Source organism: Nerophis lumbriciformis, linkage group LG06, assembly GCF_033978685.3.
Source record: "Nerophis lumbriciformis linkage group LG06, RoL_Nlum_v2.1, whole genome shotgun sequence".
Taxonomy (NCBI): domain Eukaryota; kingdom Metazoa; phylum Chordata; class Actinopteri; order Syngnathiformes; family Syngnathidae; genus Nerophis; species Nerophis lumbriciformis.
The window spans coordinates 4,948,451-4,975,950 of NC_084553.2; the positions used below are offsets into that span (position 1 = coordinate 4,948,451).

The 27,500-nt window shown below is 31.5% G+C and overlaps 1 protein-coding gene across 3 annotated transcripts in view; it reads left to right on the plus strand.

Annotated features, from left to right (window-relative positions):
- Nucleotides 1-27,500, plus strand: part of phkb (phosphorylase kinase, beta) — a 223,302-nt gene that overhangs the window by 74,965 nt on the left and 120,837 nt on the right. For all 3 annotated transcript variants that reach the window (XM_061963662.1, XM_061963660.1, XM_061963661.1), the window contains 4 exons: nt 2,040-2,103; nt 14,725-14,820; nt 19,677-19,874; nt 24,830-24,887. In XM_061963662.1, the coding sequence (XP_061819646.1) occupies nt 2,040-2,103; nt 14,725-14,820; nt 19,677-19,874; nt 24,830-24,887 (416 nt within the window). The remainder of the gene's footprint in view (nt 1-2,039; nt 2,104-14,724; nt 14,821-19,676; nt 19,875-24,829; nt 24,888-27,500) is intronic.

Sequence of the window (27,500 nt, forward strand, 5' to 3'; positions counted from 1 at the left end):
CTTGCTGTGCAGTGAGACCGTATTGCTATATGAATTATATTATACATTTCCATAGTTTAGTTAGCTGAGGTATATAATGTACAGTGTAGTTTGTCAACAACTGTATGTGTGTAACGTATTTCTTGTGCTGAGCGATCATAAAACGGCTGCAAAAGACGCACTGGCTGAGGCTCCAGTAATCCCGCCTCCTGCACCCCCGCCGTACAATTGTTATATCAACTAAAGCCCACACTTAAACTTTCCACGTGCAAGATTGAATCTATTTAAAAAAGTTATTTCATAAGAAGCCAAAAAGTGCAAAAACAATAATGTCCGTGTTGGAGGAGTTGTGAATGACTGCAGGGCCACAGCATTAGGTACACCTGCAGACTGCAGGTGTGTCTAATTCACAACTCCTCCAACACGAACATTATTGTTTTTGCACTTTTTGGCTTCTTATTAAATAACTTTTGTAACCTATTTTCATGGGCTTTCCTCTTTGTGATGTTAAGTTCCTGTTATGCGCTGTTATGCAGTATATGCCTCGAGCTCTTATTTTGAAGGCGCTAAGAGCGGAAGTGATGACATGGGGTGGAGCGGAAGTTTTTGAAAGAAGGTAAATAAAGTGGTCCTCGTGTAAACTGGAGCCTCCGTGTTTGTTATTTTGTAGTTCCATACAGTATAGGCCACATTTATAAACCCTCGGTTACACTTTTTTAAATAGATTCAATCTTGCACGTGGAAAGTTGAAGTGAGGGGCCATCAACCTCACCGCACGTCACTGTCGCAGATATATACGTTGTGACATTAGTTATTTACACAGAAATATTCTGTAGATGTTTATTTACATACCTTAATTGTTTACAAACGGTGTCTGTAACAGGGCAGTAAAACGGCCGATCAAACAAAACGGAAGCCATCATCATGGACCCTCTAGCAAGCTCTCCAATCAGCTAAACGGACTCAATAACTCCACGCTGACGTTTTGGTGAATTTACTGAGGAATTTGTGAAACTGAAACAATACAAGAAGAATGCCATCGTAAGTGGATGCTAACGATGCTAGCATGACTACTTTACGATAGCACGTACAAATATGCATGAAAACACTCCCACAGACGTTTAGTAAGTAAGAATTATTTTAGTTATATTGTAAAACTTACAACCGTTGATTGGAGCGATGAATGCCGAATGCACACGAGTGGAAACTGTTGCGTCTGACCAGTATTCCCTCTCAGGGAATTAATTTCTTTCAGATGACATATATGCAGAGTAAGAAGGACCACCAAGACAGAATAGGAATATTAACAAGTTTTACCGATGCTTCAGGAGACCAGCCTACATCAATACATTCATACTGGCTTCTCAAATTGGTCTTAACATTCAAACGGAAGAGACAACTTCTTGCATATGAAGAAAACCCCCACCCTCCCCAGAAAGGAATACAGCCTCCTTGTTCTACTACAGATAAGATATAAGGGAGTACTCCAACTCCTACATTCCAAGCCTTCAAGGTAACACACACAGTTTATTTGCGGACATAAAATGAAAAAATAGAAAGAGTACAAATGGAAAAACACTAGCTGATTTAAACATGACTATGAATAAAGGAAGAACTCTTATTAAACATATATGCATTCTCCACAAAACGTTATGGACGCTATTTTACTTTCGGTTTAAGGCACTAAAACCGGAAGTATATTTTCAACCCGCAGTGAGTGAACTTGTCCAAAAGATGGCGCCATTTCCGTCCTTTGTTTGGGTTATATAAAAATCACAAGAACACAAATCATTATGAATTGATTAACGTGGAAAAACTTATTCGGGTGTTACCATTTAGTGGTCAATTGTACGGAATATGTACTGTACTGTGCAATCTACTAATACAAGTTTCAATCAAATCAATCAAGCAATGGTCGTCGGCAAAGAAAAAGACGCACCGTTTTATAAGCCGCAGGGTTCAAAGCGTAGACAAAAAGCAGCGTCTTATAGTCCGGAATTGATGGTTGTTTTCTTTGTCATTGATGCGTTTTAAATGTTTATTTTTTTCTTTCTTCCCAGCTCTGTGGGTTTGGCCAAAGCTGCTCTGGAGGCCATCAATGGATTCAACCTGTTTGGGAACCAGGTAAGCATGACTCCCTCTCAAAAATCCGTCAAAATGTCTACGAAGCCGCACAGCTTAATGGACTGTCGGCGCATTGCAACTACAGTAGTCAGACGTACTGTGCTTCAACATGCAATATTTTTATGGTGTGTGTGTGTATAAGGACCTCAAAATGGCATCTATTAGGAGACATTATCTGGTGTTTTTTATGCAAAACCAACTTTTCTTACCTGTTGGTACCTGCTGATGTTTATTTGGGATCTGCATAAGTCATAATAATCTTCTTTTCCTCTATCATCCTCCGCTGTTGCCGTTTCTAATATAAAGTAGCGTAAATTTCTAACGTATGTCTGTCAGTAGTATTAATATGTTCTAAACTTCCCGTTTTTTTTTAGAAATTTCCAAATTTCCAGGAAAGTCAAATACAAGTGAATGGGAAATTTTCTCAAAGTGTTTTGCATTTTTTAAACCCAAGTCCGACCTTTCAACCATCCACACACACAACTCTTTACATATATCAAACGCAAAACATGTTTTCCCTTTCTCAAAATTCCCGGCTTTCCCGGAATTTCCCGCAATTTTCTCCCCGTTGACAATAAATGAGCATTATACAATCAACTGCATATCCTTTGAACCATTCCAACATCCACACACTCATCTCACCTTGGACAACCAAATTACCATTTTCCAGGTAAAAAAAAAATCAGGATTTCCCAGAATTCCCTGTTTTCCCAAGCCCTATTTTCACCTCTTCCTGGAAAGTTTTCACTTTTCCAATTTTTCAACCGTTTCTGACCATTCCAACTTAAATTTTTTTTCTTAATTGGGACAACAAAACTACCGTTTTTCTTTTTGTACAAATTCCCGGTTTTCCCGAAATTCCAGGAATTCCAAAATACCCAATTAAGTTCAAACTGTTACTGCATCAACGTATTTCAAAACATTACAACACCAACCCATTCATTTCATCCAGGACAATTGTGCTAGTATCAATATTATCGAAACTTCCCGTTTTTTTCCAAAATTTCCAGGAAAGTCTAATTCAAGTGAATGGGAAAATTTCTCAAAGTGTTTTGCATTTTTTAAACCCAAGTCCGACCTTTCAACCATCCACACACACAACTCTTTACATATATCAGACGCAAAACATGTTTTCCCTTTCTCAAATTTACCGGTTTTCCCGGAATTTCCGGCAATTTTCTCCCCGTTGACAATAAATGAGCATTATACAATCAACTGCATATCCCACATTTCTCATCCGATTTGAACCATTCCACCATCCACCTTGGACAACCAAATTACCATTTTCCAGGTAAAAAAAAACAAATCAGGATTTCCCAGAAATCCCTGTTTTCCCAAGCCCTAATTTCACCTCTTCCTGGAAAGTTTTCACAGTTCCCATTTTTCAACCGTTTCTGACCGTTCCAACTTCAATTTTTTTTCTTAATTGGGACAACAAAACTACCGTTTTTCTTTTTGTACAAATTCCCGGTTTTCCCGAAATTCCAGGAATTCCGAAATACCCAATTAAATTCAAACTGTTACTGCATCAACATATTTCAACCGATTCAAAAAAATTCCAACATCAACCTATTAATGTCATCAAGGACAATTGTGCTAGTATCAATATTTTTGAAACTTCACGGTTTTCTCAAAATTTCCAGGAATTTCTAATTGAAATGAATTGGAAAATTTCTCAAAATGCTTTGCATTTTTTTAACCCGATTCTGACCTTTCAACCATCCACCCACACTACTCTTTACACATTTATCGGACGCAAAACATGTTTTCCCTTTCTCAAAATTTCCAGTTTTCCCGGAATTTCCGGCGATTTTCTCCCCATTGATAATAAATGAGCATTATACAATCGACTGCATATCCCACATTTCTCATTGGATTTGAACCATTCCACCATCCACACACTCATCTCACCTTGGACAACCAAACTGCTATTTCCCAGGCAAAAAAACAAATCAGGATTTCCCAGAATTCCCTGTTTTCCCAAGCCCTATTTTCACCTCTTCGTGAAAATGTTTCCCAGTCCACATTTTTCAACCGTTTTTGACCATTCTACTTTCAAATCTTTTTCTTAATCGGGACAACAAACTACCGTTTTTCTTTTTTGTACAAATTCCCAGTTTTCCCGAAATTCCAGGAATTCCACGAAATACCCAAACTGTTTCTGCATCAACATATTTCTACCGATTCCAAAAAATTCCAACACCAACCCATTCATTTCATCAATGACAATTGTACTAGTATCAGTATTTTGGAAACTTCCCGGTTTTCTCGAAATTTCCAGGAAATTCTAAGTCAGATTTGCTGATACGTGCTGAAACTCTGACAGTGCACCCTGTTGTTTATTTCATGATGCGGTGGAAACGATTTAGTCCGGCGTTTGATCGGCAGCCCGGAAGCATCGGTATTTGATCGCGGCTGTGATGAAAGAAGTCGTTAACGGAGGCGGCGTCTGTGTCCGCCATCAAGCAGACGGAGAAGAAGCGCCGCTACCAGCGCCTGCTTCCAGACTTACGAAGCGTCTCCGTCACTCTTGATTTCCCAGCTGACCCTCACAGCCGGCCGGCTATCGCTATCGTCTGGCTTTCCGCCTTTGTGCTCCATCAATGAATGCACCGCGTCGGGTTGGATTTTCCCATCATGCCCGGGAGCTTCACGGCAGATAAAATTGATCTGGGTCAAAGCGAGAAGCTTCGGCTCATCGCCGTTACGTCTCCACAGCTTTAAAGACTTCTGAAGTCACTTGGATTTTACTTGGTGTATACTACTACTACTACTACTATTACTACTACTATACTACTCCTAGTAGTAGTAGTAGTAGTAGTAGTAGTAGTAGTCCCGCTCTGCAACTAAAATGTGTTGTATTGTGTAAAATGTGTAAATATTGTATAATGCACATGTTCCTTCTTGACTGTACTTAAATGTAGAATATATGTATATATTTATATTATTCACATGTGAATAATGCTGTATAATAGACTGTATTTATATTATTCACATGTGAATAATGCTGTATAATAGACTGTATTCATTTTATTCATATGTGAATAATGCTGTATAATAGACTGTATTTATGTTATTCACATGTGAATAATGTTGTATAATAGACTGTATTTATGTTTTTCCCATGTGAATAATGCTGTATAATAGACTGTATTTATATTATTCACATGTGAATAATGCTGTATAATAGACTGTATTTATGTTATTCACATGTGGATAATGTTGTATAATAGACTGTATTTATGTTTTCCCCATGTGAATAATGCTGTATAATAGACTGTATTTATGTTATTCACATGTGAATAATGTTGTATAATAGACTGTATTTATGTTATTCACATGTGAATAATGCTGTATAATAGACTGTATTTATGTTATTCACATGTGAATAATGCTGTATAATAGACTGTATTTATATTATTCACATGTGAATAATACTGTATAATAGACTGTATTTATATTATTCACATGTGAATAATGCTGTATAACAGACTGTATTTATATTATTCACATGTGAATAATGCTGTATAATAGAATGTATTTATATTCACATGTGAATAATGCTGTATAATAGACTATTTATATTCACATGTGAATAATGCTGTATAATAGACTGTATTTATGTTATTCACATGTGAATAATGTTGTATAATAGACTGTATTTATGTTTTTCCCATGTGAATAATGCTGTATAATAGACTGCATTTATATTATTCACATGTGAATAATGCTGTATAATAGACTGTATTTATGTTATTCACATGTGAATAAAGCTGTATAATAGACTGTATTTATATTATTCACATGTAAATAATGCTGTATAATAGACTGTATTTATGTTATTCACATGTGAATAATGTTGTATAATAGACTGTATTTATGTTATTCACATGTGAATAATGTTGTATAATAGACTGTATTTATGTTATTCACATGTGAATAATGCTGTATAATAGACTGTATTTATGTTATTCACATGTGAATAATGCTGTATAATAGACTGTATTAATGTTATTCACATGTGAATAATGTTGTATAATAGACTGTATTTATGTTATTCACATGTGAATAATGCTGTATAATAGACTGTATTTATGTTATTCACATGTGAATAATGCTGTATAATAGACTGTATTTATATTATTCACATGTGAATAATGCTGTATAATAGACTGTATTTATATTATTCACATGTGAATAATGCTGTATAATAGACTGTATTTATATTATTCACATGTGAATAATATTGTATAATAGACTGTATTTATATTATTCACATGTGGATAATGCTGTATAATATACTGTATTTATATTATTTACATGTGAATAATGCTGTATAATAGACTGTATTTATTTATGTATTTATGACTATATATATATATATATATATATATATATATATATATATATATATATACATATATATATACATATACAGTTATATATTTGTGTATGTATATATATATATATAAATATATTATGCATAGAGACAAGAAATAAGAAATAAGTGCAGGTGAGAGAAGAAAACCACAAAGGTGTAATATATGGTTCTGTCCCTATTTTGCATAATAGGAGCCCTTTAAAAGTGTCTAAACGGTCCGATACTTGCACTTTTATGGGAAGAAGTCAAACAAAAAATTAAAGCTATTTGCCACCAAAAAAAGACGTGTAACCAAAAAAATTATTTGTGATTAAAAATGAGAAATCCGAAAACGTACTGTTTTTTTTTTTGTTTGAAAATATTCTTTTAATTTGAAATATTTCTTTGTTTGCAATTTTCTTCGCAACAAAAAAAATATTTGCAACCAAAAAACAAGTTGTAACCTAAAAAATGAAATTTTTTTGGAATCGTTCCTATTCATCAGAGAAATGTCCAGAAAAAGCCAAGTCTGAAGTATTTAGTTGAGATCTCAAACAACATTCGTTTACAGAATAGAAAGTTTACGCTGCTAACGAAAAAGGAGGAAGAGGAGAGACAAAGACAACTTTCAGATCCTTATATTGCTTTACGGTTTTGGCGAAGTGTCCCAACCTGGGAGGGCAAAGGAAGGATGAGAAAAATATCTGTTATCTTATTGTGATATTAGCAAAAACAGCAATTTTTTGATTAAACGTGGAAAAGGCAGTATCAATCACACACACAAAAACATTTGGAGAGTAACCTTTGACCAAAAGACTAATATTATATAAATTAGTGTTTTCTCACCTACATCATGGCAGTCTTTGTCTCAGAAGGTTTGGGGGTAAGAAACATCTCCAACAAACTCCAGGAATTTAGCAGGGCCATAAAAATGTATTTGAACAGAAAACAGACCAATGCAGTAAAGAGAAGAAGCAATACAACATAAATCACACTGAAATTGCTCCACAAAAGATTACTAAAACATGAGTTTTTTCCACACATTGTCCCATTCAAGCAGTTTGTTCTGATCCCGCTAACGTGTTTTCTTGCTAGCTTAGCAGACCGATAACCGGTGTTTCGAAAGTTTTTGACTTCAAAACACTTTAAAAGTGAACATACAAAAGTCATGTATGTCAATATAACCTATTTGAGATACAAAATAGTTTCTCTGTAGCATTCTCACAAAAATAATGCATAAAAAAAAATGTGCTAGCTCGATGCTAATTTACATTGGCTTTCCCATATACATGCTTCTAATTAGCATTAGTGATTTTACAGGGCGATTTCAGCAGCTTAAATGTTCTAATGGAAAACTACAACTAAGAAATTTGAAGAATATTTTTTTCCATATATTAGCGGCAGATATATACGTTGTGAAATGAGTTCATTTACACGAAAATATTTTTTAAATGTTTATTTTCACACCCAAATTGCAAGCTGGCTCTCCAATCAGCTAAACAGACTCAATAACTCCACGGCGACATTTTGGTGAATTTACAAAACTGGAACAATACAAAAAGAATGCTGTTGTAAGTTAATATTGCTAACACAGAAACTTGTGTTAGCATATTAGCTAATGCTAATGACACTAGCTTCATTACATCGCGATAGCGCGTGCAAATATGCATGAAAACACTCCTACCGACATCACACATGGGACTGTTTAGTAAGTCAGAATTGTTTTAGTTATATTGGAAAACTTACAAACGTGGCTTGGAGTGACGAACGAAGAATCCACGCGAGTAAAAACGCTATGGACGACTAGAAGATGAAACGGCACTTGTACTTCCTGTTAAAAGCACTAAATATTGTATAATGCACATGTTCCTTCTTGACTGTACTTAAATGTAGAATATATGTATATATTTATATTATTCACATGTGAATAATGCTGTATAATATTCTGTATTTATATAATTCACCTGTGAATAATACTGTAAAATAGACTATTTATATTATTCACATGTGAATAAAGCTGTAAAATAGACTGTATTTATGTTATTCACATGTGAATAGTGCTGTATAATAGACTGCATTTATATTATTCACATGTGAATAATGCTGTATAATAGACTATTTATATTATTCACATGTAAATAATGCTGTATAATAGACTGTATTTATGTTATTCACATGTGAATAATGTTGTATAATAGACTGTATTTATGTTTTTCCCATGTGAATAATGCTGTATAATAGACTGCATTTATATTATTCACATGTGAATAATGCTGTATAATAGACTGTATTTATATTATTCACATGTGAATAATGCTGTATAATAGACTGTATTTATGTTATTCACATGTGGATAATGTTGTATAATAGACTGTATTTATGTTATTCACATGTGAATAATGTTGTATAATAGACTGTATTTATGTTATTCACATGTGAATAATGCTGTATAATAGACTGTATTTATGTTATTCACATGTGAATAATGCTGTATAATAGACTGTATTTATATTATTCACATGTGAATAATGCTGTATAATAGACTGTATTTATATTATTCACATGTGAATAATGCTGTATAACAGACTGTATTTATATTATTCACATGTGAATAATGCTGTATAATAGAATGTATTTATATTCACATGTGAATAATGCTGTATAATAGACTATTTATATTCACATGTGAATAATGCTGTATAATAGACTGTATTTATGTTATTCACATGTGGATAATGTTGTATAATAGACTATATTTATGTTTTCCCCATGTGAATAATGCTGTATAATAGACTGTATTTATGTTATTCACATGTGAATAATGCTGTATAATAGACTGTATTTATATTATTCACATGTGAATATTGCTGTATAATAGACTGTATTTATATTATTCACATGTGAATAATGCTGTATAATAGACTGTATTTATATTATTCACATGTGAATAATGCTGTATAATAGAATGTATTTATATTCACATGTGAATAATGCTGTATAATAGACTATTTATATTCACATGTGAATAATGCTGTATAATAGACTGTATTTATGTTATTCACATGTGGATAATGCTGTATAATAGACTGTATTTATGTTTTCCCCATGTGAATAATGCTGTATAATAGACTGTATTTATGTTATTCACATGTGAATAATGTTGTATAATAGACTGTATTTATGTTATTCACATGTGAATAATGCTGTATAATAGACTGTATTTATGTTATTCACATGTGAATAATGCTGTATAATAGACTGTATTTATATTATTCACATGTGAATATTGCTGTATAATAGACTGTATTTATATTATTCACATGTGAATAATGCTGTATAATAGACTGTATTTATATTATTCACATGTGAATAATGCTGTATAATATACTGTATTTATATTATTTACATGTGAATAATGCTGTATAATAGACTGTATTTATTTATGTATTTATGACTATATATATATATATATATACATATATATATATATACATATACAGTTATATATTTGTGTATGTATATATATATATATATAAATATATTATGCATAGAGACAAGAAATAAGAAATAAGTGCAGGTGAGAGAAGAAAACCACAAAGGTGTAATATATGGTTCTGTCCCTATTTTGCATAATAGGAGCCCTTTAAAAGTGTCTAAACGGTCCGATACTTGCACTTTTATGGGAAGAAGTCAAACAAAAAATTAAAGCTATTTGCCACCAAAAAAAGACGTGTAACCAAAAAAATTATTTGTGATTAAAAATGAGAAATCCGAAAACGTACTGTTTTTTTTTTTGTTTGAAAATATTCTTTTAATTTGAAATATTTCTTTGTTTGCAATTTTCTTTGCAACAAAAAAAATATTTGCAACCAAAAAACAAGTTGTAACCTAAAAAAATGATTTTTTTTTGGAATCGTTCCTATTCATCAGAGAAATGTCCAGAAAAAGCCAAGTCTGAAGTATTTAGTTGAGATCTCAAACAACATTCGTTTACAGAATAGAAAGTTTACGCTGCTAACAAAAAAGGAGGAAGAGGAGAGACAAAGACAACTTTCAGATCCTTATATTGCTTTACGTTTTGGCGAAGTGTCCTAACCTGGGAGGGCAAAGGAAGGATGAGAAAAATATCTGTTATCTTATTGTGATATTAGCAAAAACAGCAATTTTTTGATTAAACGTGGAAAAGGCAGTATCAATCACACACACAAAAACATTTGGAGAGTAACCTTTGACCAAAAGACTAATATTATATAAATTAGCGTTTTCTCCCTACATCATGGCAGTCTTTGTCTCAGAAGGTTTGGGGGTAAGAGACATCTCCAACAAACTCCAGGAATTTAGCAGGGCCATAAAAATGTATTTGAACAGAAAACAGACCAATGCAATAAAGAGAAGAAGCGATACAACATAAATCACACTTAAATTGCTCCACAAGAGATTACTAAAACATGAGTTTTTTTCCACAACATTGTCCCATTCAAGCAGTTTGTTCTGATCCCACTAACGTGTTTTCTTGCTAGCTTAGCAGACCGATAACCGGTGTTTCGAAAGTTTTTGACTTCAAAACACTTTAAAAGTGAACATACAAAAGTCATGTATGTCAATATAACCTATTTGAGATACAAAATAGTTTCTCTGTAGCATTCTCACAAAAATAATGCATAAAAAAAAAAAGTGCTAGCTCGATGCTAATTTACATTGGCTTTCCCATATACATGCTTCTAATTAGCATTAGTGATTTTACAGGGCGATTTCAGCAGCTTAAATGTTCTAATGGAAAACTACAACTAAGAAATTTGAAGAATATTTTTTTCCATATATTAGCGGCAGATATATACGTTGTGAAATGAGTTAATTTACACGAAAATATTTTTTAAATGTTTATTTTCACACCCAAATTGCAAGCTGGCTCTCCAATCAGCTAAACAGACTCAATAACTCCACGGCGACGTTTTGGTGAATTTACAAAACTGGAACAATACAAAAAGAATGCTGTTGTAAGTTAATATTGCTAACACAGAAACTTGTGTTAGCATATTAGCTAATGCTAATGACACTAGCTTCATTTCATCGCGATAGCGCGTGCAAATATGCATGAAAACACTCCTACCGACATCACACATGGGACGGTTTAGTAAGTCACAATTGTTTTAGTTATATTGGAAAACTTACAAACGTGGCTTGGAGTGACGAACGAAGAATCCACGCGAGTAAAAACGCTATGGATGGTTAGAAGATGAAACAGCACTTGTACTTCCTGTTAAAAGCACTAACTATTGTATAATGCACATGTTCCTTCTTGACTGTACTTAAATGTAGAATATATGTATAATATATTTATACTATTCACATGTGAATAATGCTGTATAATATACTGTATTTATATTATTCACATGTGAATAGTGCTGTAAAATAGACTCTATCTTATTCACATGTGAATAATGCTGTATAATAGACTGTATTCATTTTATTCACATGTGAATAATGCTGTATAATAGACTGTATTCATTTTATTCATATGTGAATAATGCTGTATAATAGACTGTATTTATATTATTCACATGTGAATAATGCTGTATAATATACTGTATTTATATTATTTACATGTGAACAATGCTGTATAATAGACTGTATTTATATTATTCCCATGTGAATAATGCTGTATAATAGACTGTATTTATATTATTCACATGTGAATAATGCTGTATAATATACTGTATTTATATTATTTACATGTGAACAATGCTGTATAATAGACTGTATTTATATTATTCACACGTGAATAATGCTGTATAATAGACTGTATTTATGTTATTCACATGTGAATAATGCTGCATAATGGACTGTATTTATATTATTCACATGTGAATACTGCTGTATAATAGACTTTATTTATGTTATTCACATGTGAATAATGCTGTATAATAGACTGCATTTATATTATTCACATGTGAATTATGCTGTATAATAGACTGCATTTATATTATTCACATGTGAATAATGCTGTATAATAGACTGTATTTATATTATTCACATGTGAATAATGCTGTATAATAAACTGTATTTATATTATTCACATGTGAATAATGCTGTATAATAGACTGTATTTATATTATTCACATGTGAATAATGCTGTATAATAGACTGTATTTATATTATTCACATGTGAATAATGCTATATAATAGACTGCATTTATATTATTCACATGTGAATAATGCTGTATAATAGACTGTATTTATATTATTCACATGTGAATAATGCTGTATAATAGACTGTATTTATGTTTTTCCCATGTGAATAATGCTGTATAATAGACTGTATTTGTTATTCACATGTGAATAATGTTGTATAATAGACTGTATTTATGTTATTCACATGTGAATAATGCTGTATAATAGACTATTTATATTATTCACATGTGAATAATGCTGTATAATAGACTGTATTCATATTATTCACATGTGAATAATGCTGTATAATAGACTGTATTTATGTTTTCCCCATGTGAATAATGCTGTATAATAGACTGTATTTGTTATTCACATGTGAATAATGTTGTATAATAGACTGTATTTATGTTATTCACATGTGAATAATGCTGTATAATAGACTATTTATATTATTCACATGTGAATAATGCTGTATAATAGACTGTATTCATATTATTCACATGTGAATAATGCTGTATAATAGACTGTATTTATATTATTCACATGTGAATAATGCTGTATAATAGACTGTATTTATGTTATTCATATGTGAATAATGCTGTATAATAGACTGTATTTATGTTATTCACATGTGAATAATGCTGTATAATAGACTGTATTTATATTATTCACATGTGAATAATGCTCTATAATAAACTGTATTTATATTATTCACATGTGAATAATGCTGTATAATAGACTGTATTTGTTATTCACATGTGAATAATGCTGTATAATATACTGTATTTATATTATTCACATGTGAATAATGATGTATAATAGACTGTATTTATGTCAATCGCATGTGAATAATTCTGTATAATAGACTGTATTTATATTATTCACATGTGAATAATGCTGTATAATAGACTGCATTTATATTATTCACATGTGAATAATGCTGTATAATATACTGTATTTATATTATTTACATGTGAATAATGCTGTATAATAGACTGTATTTATGTTATTCACATGTGAATAATGCCGTATAATAGACTGTATTTATATTATTCACATGTGAATAATGCTGTATAATAGACTGTATTTATATTATTCACATGTGAATAATGCTGTATAATAGACTGTATTTATATTATTCACACGTGAATAATGCTGTATAATAGACTGTATTTATATTATTCACATGTGAATAATGCTGTATAATAGACTGTATTTATCTTATTCACACGTGAATAATGCTGTTTAATAAACTGTATTTATATTATTCACATGTGAATAATGCTGCATAATAGACTGTATTTATATTATTCACATGTGAATAATGCTGTATAATATTTATTGTCTATTGTGAGCAAACTGTGGTGCTGAATTTCCCCGCAGGGATCAATATAGTACTTTCTATTATATTCTATTCTATTCTAAATGGTCCAAAACAATAACGCACCTTTTCAGTGTATTCGCTTGGGGGTTTTTTTGGAAACATTTTGCATTACGGCCGCCGGCGAAGAAAAATCCTAAAGTTTTATAAGCCGCAACAGTCAAAGCGTAGGAACAAAGTTATAGCTGGGATTTGAAGGCCAAACCGTTTTTTTGTTTGTTTGTTTTTTATGGACTAACGCTGACCCACAATCCAACGCACTTTGCATAGTTCGAGAGGAAAGCTGCTGATTTGACTAAAAGCCCCACTTGGATGTGTTCTGGAGTGGGTGTGAGTGGGTAAAAAGGCAATAATCATCCATAATGCATGGAAGTTACAGCAGAAAGTGCTTACCAGGTGCGGGGAGTGAAACCTGCCGCGTTACTACGTGGGAGAGCGGCGAGTGAAAACACCAACAGTGGCGAGGCGTTCAAGTGACGCCGCCAGTGTCCGACATTTTCTTTTATGCAGGCGAAGTGAGGACTCTTGACTCCCACACTCTACTTCAAAATAAATGTACGTGTGTGTGTGTTTAATGCACTTTTTAATGTCAAATGTCTTGTTTGGAGCTGTGGGCATGTTGTGTAGGCGGAGCTTTAGACACTTCACATTGTGTGTGTGTGTGTGTGTGTGTGTGTGTGTGTGTGTGTGTGTGTGTGTGTGCGTGCAGGGCTGCTCGTGGTCGGTGATCTTCGTGGACCTGGACGCCCACAACAGGAACCGGCAAACGCTTTGCTCCCTGCTGCCCCGAGAGTCTCGCTCCCACGTGAGTCCGCCGTCCACTCTTGTGACGCCGATGTCCGATTACATCATCGATAAAGTGTCAATAAATGTGTGTTTGGGCCGGGTCCCCACATTGTCGCTTTTAGAGTGTGCGAAGTGTTTTAGGAAGTAGGGCTGGGTTGATAAAACGATATCAGTATGGATCGCAATAGACATGTAATCGATATATATATGTGTGTGTATATGTATATACTTTTTTATATATATATATATATCGTGGCCTAGTGGTTAGAGTGTCCGCCCAGAGATGGGTAGGTTGTGAGTTCAAACCCCGGCCGAGTCGTACCAAAGACTATAAAAATGGGAGCCATTACCTCCCTGCTTGGCACTCAGCATCAAGGCTTGGAATTGGGGGTTAAATCACCAAAAATGATTCCCGGGCGCGGCCACCGCTGCTGCTCACTGCTCCCCTCACCTCCCAGGGGGTGATCAAGGGTGATGGGTCAAATGCAGAGAAGAAGTTCGCCACACCTAGTGTGTGTGTGTGACAATCATTGCTACTTTAACTTTTATTTATATATATATATATATATATATGTATAACTGCATATATACACAGGTAAAAGCCAGTAAATTAGAATATTTTGAAAAACTTGATTTATTTCAGTAATTGCATTCAAAAGGTGTAACTTGTACATTATATTTATTCATTGCACACAGACTGATGCATTCAAATGTTTATTTCATTTAATTTTGATGATTTGAAGTGGCAACAAATGAAAATCCAAAATTCCGTGTGTCACAAAATTAGAATATTACTTAAGGCTAATACAAAAAAGGGATTTTTAGAAATGTTGGCCAACTGAAAAGTATGAAAATGAAAAATATGAGCATGTACAATACTCAATACTTGGTTGGAGATCCTTTTGCCTCAATTACTGCGTTAATGCGGCGTGGCATGGAGTCGATGAGTTTCTGGCACTGCTCAGGTGTTATGAGAGCCCAGGTTGCTCTGATAGTGGCCTTCAACTCTTCTGCGTTTTTGGGTCTGGCATTCTGCATCTTCCTTTTCACAATACCCCACAGATTTTCTATGGGGCTAAGGTCAGGGGAGTTGGCGGGCCAATTTAGAACAGAAATACCATGGTCCGTAAACCAGGCACGGGTAGATTTTGCGCTGTGTGCAGGCGCCAAGTCCTGTTGGAACTTGAAATCTCCATCTCCATAGAGCAGGTCAGCAGCAGGAAGCATGAAGTGCTCTAAAACTTGCTGGTAGACGGCTGCGTTGACCCTGGATCTCAGGAAACAGAGTGGACCGACACCAGCAGATGACATGGCACCCCAAACCATCACTGATGGTGGAAACTTTACACTAGACTTCAGGCAACGTGGATCCTGTGCCTCTCCTGTCTTCCTCCAGACTCTGGGACCTCGATTTCCAAAGGAAATGCAAAATTTGCATGGTTGGGTGATGGTTTGGGGTGCCATGTCATCTGCTGGTGTCGGTCCACTCTGTTTCCTGAGATCCAGGGTCAACGCAGCCGTCTACCAGCAAGTTTTAGAGCACTTCATGCTTCCTGCTGCTGACCTGCTCTATGGAGATGGAGATTTCAAGTTCCAACGGGACTTGGCGCCTGCACACAGCGCAAAATCTACCCGTGCCTGGTTTACGGACCATGGTATTTCTGTTCTAAATTGGCCCGCCAACTCCCCTGACCTTAGCCCCATAGAAAATCTGTGGGGTATTGTGAAAAGGAAGATGCAGAATGCCAGACCCAAAAACGCAGAAGAGTTGAAGGCCACTATCAGAGCAACCTGGGCTCTCATAACACCTGAGCAGTGCCAGAAACTCATGGACTCCATGCCACGCCGCATTAACGCAGTAATTGAGGCAAAAGGATCTCCAACCAAGTATTGAGTATTGTACATGCTCATATTTTTCATTTTCATACTTTTCAGTTGGCCAACATTTCTAAAAATCCCTTTTTTGTATTAGCCTTAAGTAATATTCTAATTTTGTGACACACGGAATTTTGGATTTTCATTTGTTGCCACTTCAAATCATCAAAATTAAATGAAATAAACATTTGAATGCATCAGTCTGTGTGCAATGAATAAATATAATGTACAAGTTACACCTTTTGAATGCAATTACTGAAATAAATCAAGTTTTTCAAAATATTCTAATTTACTGGCTTTTACCTGTATATGTATATGTATATATATATATATGTATATATATATATATATATATATATATATATATATATATATATATATATATATATATATATATATGTGTATATTGATATGTATATGTATATATAAACGTACGTTTTTGGATTTCACATTTTTAGTCACAAATAATTTTTTGGTTACATGCATTTTTTTGGTGGCAAATAGCTTTTTGCTTACAAAATCCTTTTTTAGGTTACAAATTGTTTTTTGGTTTCAAATCTTATTTGAGCTATTTGCCACCAAAAAAATTATTTGTGACTAAAAATGTGAAATCCAAAAACGTGCGTTTTTTTTTTTTATACTTTTAATTTGAAATATTTCTTTGTTGTTTGCAATTTTCTTTGCATCAAAAAAAAAAAAGATTTGCAACCAAAAAACAATTTGTAACCTAAAAAAGGATTTTGTAAGCAAAAAGCTATTTGCCAGCAAACGAGATGTCAGCAAACGTCCGTAACTCCGCCTCCACGGGGGCACTTATGGCGGCACGCTGTCGACGAGGCAGGAGGCGGAGATGGAGATGGCGGCGGAGGGTTTGAGAAGGGAAACGGCGACTACATAAGTGGTGTGTCAGAATGGAGAGGGAAGGAGGATAATGAGGTCATTGTAGTAGAAGAAGATGAGTGTCAACAAGTAAAACATCAACTCTGACACCAGCACCTCCTCGCCTGTGAGTTCAATATTTCACCTTCTATGGCCGCCCCTCGACTTGCGCGTGAGCGGCGGCCGCTCGCCATGTTGACGTGTTGCCAGCCTGTGATTGGTCGTGATGAATTCAAACTCAAAAGTGTGATTAATCATGAATACCAAATGTGATTAATCACGATTGATCCAAATTCAAAAGTGCGATTAATCATGATTAATACCAAATCTAAAGTGTGATTAGTCATGATTGATCCAAATTTAAGTGTGATTAATCAAGATTAATCCAAATTCAAGTTTGATTAGTCATGATTGATCCAAATTCAAAAATGTGATTAATCATGATTAATACCAAATCAAAAGTGTGATTAGTCATGATTGATCCAGTTTCAAAAGTGTGATTAATCATGTTTAATACCAAATCAAAAGTGTGATTAGTCATGATTGATCCAAATTTAAAAGTGCGATTAATCACGATTCATCCAAATTCCAAAGTGTGATTAATCACGATTGATCCATTTTCAAAAGTGTGATTAATCATGACTGATCCAAATTCAAAAGTTGATTAATCGTGATTAATACCAAATATAAAGTGTGATTAGTCATGATTGATCCAAATTTAAGTGTGATTAATCAAGATTAATCCAAATTCAAAAGTTTGATTAGTCATGATTGATCCAAATTCAAAAGTGTGATTAATCATGATTAATACAAAATAAAAAGTGTGATTAGTCATGATTGATCCAGTTTCAAAAGTGTGATTAGTCATGATTGATCCAAATTTAAAAGTGCAATTAATCACGATTCATCCAAATTCAAAAGTGTGATTAATCACGATTGATCCATTTTCAAAAGTGTGATTAATCATGACTGATCCAAATTCAAAAGTGTGATTAATCGTGATGAATCCAAATTCAAAAGTGTGATTAGTCATGATTGATCCAAATTCAAAAGTGTGATTAATCATGATTAATACCAAATCAAAAGTGTGATTAATCATGATTGATCCAAATTCAAAAGTGTGATTAATCATGATTGATCCAAATTCAAAAGTGTGATTAATCATGATTAATACCAAATCAAAAGTGTGATTAATCATGATTGATCCAAATTCAAAAGTGTGATTAATCATGACTGATCCAAATTCAAAAGTGTGATTAATCGTGATTAATCCAAATTCAAAAGTGTGATTAGTCATGATTGATCCAAATTCAAAAGTGTGATTAATCATGATTAATACCAAATCAAAAATGTGATTAATCATGATTGATCCAAATTTAAAAGTGTGATTAATCACGATTGATCCAAATTTAAAAGTGCGATTAATCACGATTCATCCAAATTCCAAAGTGTGATTAATCACGATTGATCCATTTTCATCATGACTGAACCAAATTCAAAAGTGTGATTAATCATGACTGATCCAAATTCAAAAGTGTGACTAATCGTGATTAATCCAAATTCAAAAGCGTGATTAGTCATTATTGATCCAAATTCAAAAGTGTGATTAATCATGATTAATACCAAATCAAAAATGTGATTAATCATGATTGATCCAAATTTAAAAGTGTGATTAATCACGATTGATCCAAATTTAAAAGTGTGACTAATCACGATGTATCCAAATTCAAAAGTTTGATTAGTCATTATTGATCCAAATTCAAAAGTGCGATTAATCAAAACTCAAAAAATGGATTAGTCCTGATTGATCTAAATTCAAAAGTGTGACTAATCATGATTGGTCCAGTTTCAAAAGAGTGATTAATCACAACTGATCCAAATTCAAAAGTTTGATTAGTCATGATTGATCCAAAATTCAAAAGTGTGATTAATCATAATTAAGATCAAATCAAAAGTGTGATTAATCATGATTCATCCAAATTTAATAGTGTGATTAATCATGATTGATCCAGTTTCAAAAGTGTGATTAATGGGGTTTTTTTTTTAGGTTTTTTTAGTTTTTTTTAGGTTTTTGGTTTTGTGGGAGCAGAATCTGACGCCTGGTTTCTGTCTGCCCGGTAGAACACAGACGCCGCCTTGCTGCCGACCATCAGCTACCCCGCCTTCGCCGTGGACGACGACGCCCTCTGCAGTCAGACGCTGGACAAGATCGTCCGCAAGCTGCGGGGCAAGTACGGCTTCAAGCGCTTCATCCGCGACGGGTACCGCACCACCAACGAAGACAAGGAGCGCCGCTACTACAAACCCGCAGAAATGAAGGTGTTTTTTTAATTGTATATTTCTTACTTCTTTCTAAGTCCTTCTTTTGAACTTAACCACTGCGAGACACGATGGGAAACAATGGGAGACCGGGCTTTCTGCTCCGCCCGCTCCCAGTCTGTGGAACGCTCTCCCTGACCACCTGAGGGCACCACAGACTGTGGAGGCTTTTAAAAAAGGCTTAAAAACCCTTCTTTAAAAAAAAAAAAAAAAGCCTTTTTTTTTTAGACATATGCATACTAGTTTTAGCTATTTGGCTGTTCTAGTTTTTATTTGTATGCATTTTTTTATTGTCTTTTTATTTTATTTTTTCTAATACACTGTAGCACTTTGAGGTTGTTTACTCAATGTAAAGTGCTTTTTACAAAGACAATATATTATTATTATTATTATTATTATTATTATTAACGCTCTCCCTGACCACCTGAGGGCACCACAGACTGTGGAGGCTTTTAAAAAAGGCTAAAACCCCCTTTTTTTTTTTTTTTTTTAAAAGCCTTTTTTTAGATATATGCATACTAGTTTTAGCTATTTGGCTGTTCTAGTTTTTATTTGTATTTATCTTTTTATTTTATTTTTTGTAATACACTGTAGCACTTTGAGGTTGTTTGCTCAATGTAAAGTGCTTTTTACAAAGACAATATATTATTATTATTATTAACGCTCTCCCTGACCACCTGAGGGCACCACAGACTGTGGAGGCTTTTAAAAAAGGCTTAAAAACCCTTCTTTTAAAAAGAAAAAGGCTTTTTTTTTTTTAGATATATGCATACTAGTTCTAGCTTTTTGGCTGTTCTACTTTTTTTTTCCTTTTTTTTTTTTAATTATCTTTTTATTTTAATTTGTTTAATACACTGTAGCACTTTGAGGTTGTTTACTCAATGTAAAGTGCTTTTTACAAATAAAATCTATTATCATTATTATTATTATTATTATTAACGCTCTCCCTGACCACCTGAGGGCACCACAGACTGTGGAGGTTTTTAAAAAAGGCTTAAAACCCCCTCTTTTTTCCCCTTTTTTTAAAAAAAAAAAAACTTTTTTTTTTTAGATATATGCATACTAGTTCTAGCTTTTTGGCTGTTCTACTTTTTTTTTCTTTTTCTTTTTTAAATTATATTTTTATTTTTATTTGTTTAATACACTGTAGCACTTTGAGGTTGTTTACTCAATGTAAAGTGCTTTTTACAAATAAAATCTATTATCATTATTATCATTATTATTATTATTATTAACGCTCTCCCTGACCACCTGAGGGCACCACAGACTGTGGAGGCTTTTAAAAAAGGCTTAAAACCCCCTTTTAAAAAAAAAAAACAACCCTTTTTTTAGATATATGCATACTAGTTCTAGCTTTTTGGCTGTTGTACTTTTAATTTTTTTTAATTTTTTTTATTATCTTTTTATTTAATTTTTTCTAATACACTGTAGCACTTTGAGGTTGTTTACTCAATGTAAAGTGCTTTTTACAAATAAAATCTATTATCATTATTATTATTATTATTAATGCTCTCCCTGACCACCTGAGGGCACCACAGACTGTGGAGGTTTTTAAAAAAGGCTTAAAACCCCCTTTTTCCCCCCCTTTTTTTTTTTAAAAAAAAAAAACCTTTTTTTTTTAGATATATGCATACTAGTTCTAGCTTTTTGGCTGTTCTACTTTTTTTTTTCTTTTTTTTTTTTAATTATCTTTTTATTTTAATTTGTTTAATACACTGTAGCACTTTGAGGTTGTTTACTCAATGTAAAGTGCTTTTTACAAATAAAATCTATTATCATTATTATTATTATTATTATTATTAATAACGCTCTCCCTGACCACCTGAGGGCACCACAGACTGTGGAGGTTTTTAAAAAAGGCTTAAAACCCCCTCTTTTTTTCCCTTTTTTTTTTAAAAAAAAAACTTTTTTTTTTTTTAGATATATGCATACTAGTTCTAGCTTTTTGGCTGTTCTACTTTTTTTTTCTTTTTCTTTTTTAAATTATATTTTTATTTTAATTTGTTTAATACACTGTAGCACTTTGAGGTTGTTTACTCAATGTAAAGTGCTTTTTACAAATAAAATCAATTATCATTATTATTATTATTATTAACGCTCTCCCTGACCACCTGAGGGCACCACAGACTGTGGAGGCTTTTAAAAAAGGCTTAAAACCCCCTTTAAAAAAAAAAAACAACCCTTTTTTTAGATATATGCATACTAGTTCTAGCTTTTTGGCTGTTGTACTTTTTTTTTATTTTTTTTATTTTTTATTATCTTTTTATTTAATTTTTTCTAATACACTGTAGCACTTTGAGGTTGTTTACTCAATGTAAAGTGCTTTTTACAAATAAAATCAATTATCATTATTATTATTATTATTAACGCTCTCCCTGACCACCTGAGGGCACCACAGACTGTGGAGGCTTTTAAAAAAAGGCTTAAAACCCCCTTTCCCCCCCCCCTTTTTTTAAAAAAAACAACCTTTTTTTAGATATATGCATACTAGTTCTAGCTTTTTGGCTGTTCTACTTTTTTTTTTCTTTTTTTTTTTTAATTATCTTTTTATTTTAATTTGTTTAATACACTGTAGCACTTTGAGGTTGTTTACTCAATGTAAAGTGCTTTTTACAAATAAAATCTATTATCATTATTATTATTATTAACGCTCTCCCTGACCACCTGAGGGCACCACAGACTGTGGAGGTTTTTAAAAAAGGCTTAAAACCCCCTCTTTTTTCCCCTTTTTAAAAAAAAAAAAAAAACTTTTTTTTTTTTTAGATATATGCATACTAGTTCTAGCTTTTTGGCTGTTCTACTTTTTTTTTCTTTTTCTTTTTTAAATTATATTTTTATTTTTATTTGTTTAATACACTGTAGCACTTTGAGGTTGTTTACTCAATGTAAAGTGCTTTTTACAAATAAAATCTATTATCATTATTATCATTATTATTATTATTATTAACGCTCTCCCTGACCACCTGAGGGCACCACAGACTGTGGAGGCTTTTAAAAAAGGCTTAAAACCCCCTTTTAAAAAAAAAAAACAACCCTTTTTTTAGATATATGCATACTAGTTCTAGCTTTTTGGCTGTTGTACTTTTTATTTTTTATTTTTTTTTTTATTATCTTTTTATTTAATTTTTTCTAATACACTGTAGCACTTTGAGGTTGTTTACTCAATGTAAAGTGCTTTTTACAAATAAAATCTATTATCATTATTATTATTATTATTAACGCTCTCCCTGACCACCTGAGGGCACCACAGACTGTGGAGGTTTTTAAAAAAGGCTTAAAACCCCTTTTCCCCCCCCCCCCCCCCCCTTTTTTTTAAAAAAAAAAACAACCTTTTTTTTTAGATATATGCATACTAGTTCTAGCTTTTTGGCTGTTCTACTTTTTTTTTTCTTTTTTTTTTTTAATTATCTTTTTATTTTAATTTGTTTAATACACTGTAGCACTTTGAGGTTGTTTACTCAATGTAAAGTGCTTTTTACAAATAAAATCTATTATCATTATTATTATTATTATTAACGTTCCCCTGACCACCTGAGGGCACCACAGACTGTGGAGGCTTTTAAAAAAGGCTTAAAAAACCCTTTTTTTCCCTTTTTTTTTTTTAAAAAAACCTCTTTTTTTTTAGATGTATGCATACTAGTTCTAGCTTTTTGGCTGTTCTACTTTTTTCTTTCTTTTTTTTTTTTAATTATCTTTTTATTTTAATTTGTTTAATACACTGTAGCACTTTGAGGTTGTTTACTCAATGTAAAGTGCTTTTCACAAATAAAATCTATTATTATTATTATTATTAACGCTCTCCCTGACCACCTGAGGGCACCACAGACTGTGGAGGTTTTTAAAAAAGGCTTAAAACCCCCATTTTTTCCCCTTTTTTTTTTAAAAAAAAACCTTCTTTTTTTTTTAGATATATGCATACTAGTTCTAGCTTTTTGGCTGTTCTACTTTTTTTTTCTTTTTTTTTTTTTAATTATCTTATTTTAATTTGTTTAATACACTGTAGCATTTTGAGGTTGTTTACTCAATGTAAAGTGCTTTTTACAAATAAAATCTATTATCATTATTATCATTATTATTATTATTATTAGCGCTCTCCCTGACCACCTGAGGGCACCACAGACTGTGGAGGCTTTTAAAAAAGGCTTAAAAACCCCTTTTTTCCCCCTTTTTTAAAAAAAAAAAACACCTTTTTTTAGATATATGCATACTCGTTCTAGCTTTTTGACTGTTCTACTTTTTATTTTATTTTTTTTATTATCTTTTTATCTTGATTTGTTTAATACACTGTAGCACTTTGAGGTTGTTTACTCAATGTAAAGTGGCTTTTTACAAAAAAAATCTATTAACTCCGCAAGACACTTTACCACTACGTTTTATATCCATAATGCATTAAATAGCATTTTTTTAAACACATTTTCGTATTTGAATGCATCTAATGCATCCACATGTTACAGTATGTTAGCATTTAACTTGACCAAGCTCTTATTTACTGTGTTAAAAGATGAGAAAAAAAAAAAAAAAAAAAAAAAAAAGTTTTAAATAATATTTTTATTAAAATATATTTTTTTACATTTTTAGCGGGCATCGGCTTTTGGGATCGGCTTTAATCAACAAGTCAATTAAAAACATTTCGAGGAATAGTTCCAGTTTGACGTGCAGAAGACAAAGTGGAATACGTCTACATGATGAATGACAGATTTGATAGCACCTTTACTTTTTTGAACACTCGGTCATGAGCGGACTCCACCTTTGTACTGTACCACAAGTTTGTTTCTCACCTTCTTTATCAGAGTGCTGGCACTCCCAACTTCATTTGGCCCCCTGTTTATTTTGCAGTCGTATTGTTTTTACACAAGTTTGTGTCCTGGTGTTTGGTTTCCAAGTCCAGCGACCTTCTGGCCTCCCTGGGATGAAAAGCAAATAACCTTCTGCTCTTTTTTTTTGTCTCCCGACAGCTTTTTGACGGCATCGAGTGCGAGTTCCCCATATTTTTCATCTTCATGATGATTGACGGTAAGACTTCCGTCAGCCGCCACTCGAGTGACATTTTTCTGTGATTCACTCCACTGACTTTCACTCAGAAATATCAGTTTGTGCCTCATCCAAGAAAATTATACTTTTTTTTTTTTTTTTTTTTTAGATCATTTCATCTTTTAGCATCTGACTGAATACACAGAATGATAAAAGAAATACCGGCAAATATCTCAGCTGATATACAAAAAATATGGCAAAAAAACAATAACTTTTTAATAAAAAATATTATATTTTTGCCAAAACCAAAAAAAACAATTAAAATACAGATAAGTCATTATGTGTATTATACATTTAGCTAATTTGTATAAATGTAGTGCATTTAAACATGTTCATATTGGTTTCATATAGTTTTTGTTTTCATCTTGTATTGTAATTAATCGTACAGTAAATGTAATATATACACATATATATATATATATATATATATATATATATATATATATATATATATATATATATATATATATTGTTTTTTTAATCTATTTTTATTTTTTTATTTTTTATTTTTTCAAAGCCATAAAAACAATTGAATTAGTGATAAATATTGATTACTCAACACAAGGAACACAAAATGTAAATTATATTTTTTATTAATTTGTATAATTATTTAGTGCATTTAAACATGTTCATATTGGTTTCGTATAATTCTTGTTTTTGTCTTTTATATTATAATTAATTGTACAGTAAATGTAAATATGTAAATATTTTTTTGCCAAGGCAAAAAAAATAAAAATAATATTATTTGATGACTCAACACAATAAACACAAAATGTTAATATTTTTAGTTAATTTGTATATAATTATGTTATTTTAGTGCATTTTGACATTTTCATATTGGTTTTATGTAATTATTGTTTTCTTCTTTTATTGCAATTAATTGTACAGTAAATGTAATATGTTTTTTTTTTTTTTGCCAAAGCCATAAAAATAAATACAATTGTGATACATAGTTGATTACTCAACTCAATAAACACAAAATGTAAATTATATTTTTAGTTAATTTCCATGATTTCATATAGTTCTTGTTTTCATCTTGTCTTGTAATTAATTGTACAGTAAATGTATTTTTTTTTGCCAAAGTCATTAAAATAATAAAAATAATGATAAATATTGATTACTAAAATCATTAAACCCAAAATGTAAATTATATTTTCAATTAATTTGTATAATTACTATTTGCATTTAAACATGTTCATATTTGTTTCATATAGTTCTTGTTTCCGTCTTTTATTGTAATTAATTGTACAATAAATGTGATATATATATATATATATATATATATATATATATATATATATATATATATATATATATATATATATATATATATATATATATATATGTATATATATATATATGTGTATATTTATATTTTCTATTTTTATTTTTATTTTTTTGCCAAAGCAATAAAACATATTTAAAATAGTGACAAATAAAAATTGATGACTCAACTCATTAAACACAAAATGTAAATTTTTTTTTTTTAATGCATGTTCTTATTGGTTTCTTATAATTCCTGCTATCGTCTTTTATTGCAATTAATTGTAAATGTAATACATTAAACAATATTTTTGTTTTGCGAAAGCAATAAAAACAATAAAAAAAAGACACATGATTATTGACTCAACTCAATAAACACAAAATGTAAGCAATATGTTTAGTTATTTTGTATATATTTTTTAGTACATTTAAACATGTTCATATTGGTTTCAGATAGTTCCTGATTTTGTCTTTTATTGTAATTAAATGTGAATATAATACATTAAAACCTTTTCTTTTTTGCTAAAGCAATAAAAAACATTTTAATATAATAATTTTTTCACAAAATGTAAGATATATTATTTAGTTAATTTGTATATTTTTTTCTATTGTTTGCATCTTTTCTAATTATTTTGTTAGTGCATGTAAACAGGTTCATTTTAGGTTCACATATTTTTTTGTTTTCACTTTTAATGAGTATATTTTGCACGTGAACGTACTTTTTGGAGATTTCCAAATATTCCAATAAAGAGTTTATTACAATTTAAAATCAAAAGGTTTGATTGAAGGTGTTTGAAATGTACCAACTGCCCAATTAGCTATTTTTATTTTTATTTTATTTTTATTTTTATTTTTATTTTTATTTTTATTTTTATTTTTATTTTTATTTTTATTTTTATTTTTATTTTTATTTTTATTTTTATTTTTATTTTTATTTTTATTTTATTATTTTTATTTTATTTTATTTTTTTATTTTATTTATTTTTTTATTTTTTTATTTTTTTTTATTTATTTTTTTATTTTTTATTTTTTTTATTTTATTAAAAATGTTTAATTTTTTTAATTTTTATTGTTTTTATTTATTTTATTTTTTTGTATTTTGTATTTTTATTTATATATTTTTTATTTTTTTTGGTGGGAGTATCTGTTTTCTTAGTACCTGTATTATATTTCCCTACCAAATTAATGAATAAATATTATTTAAAAAAAATAAATATTGGAATACATCAGTAAAAGTTCTTCATAGAACTTAAAATGTGACTTAGGTAAATATACTGCATGTGTGTGTATGCGTTGTGTGTGTGTGTATACATAGTGTGTGTGTGTGTGTGT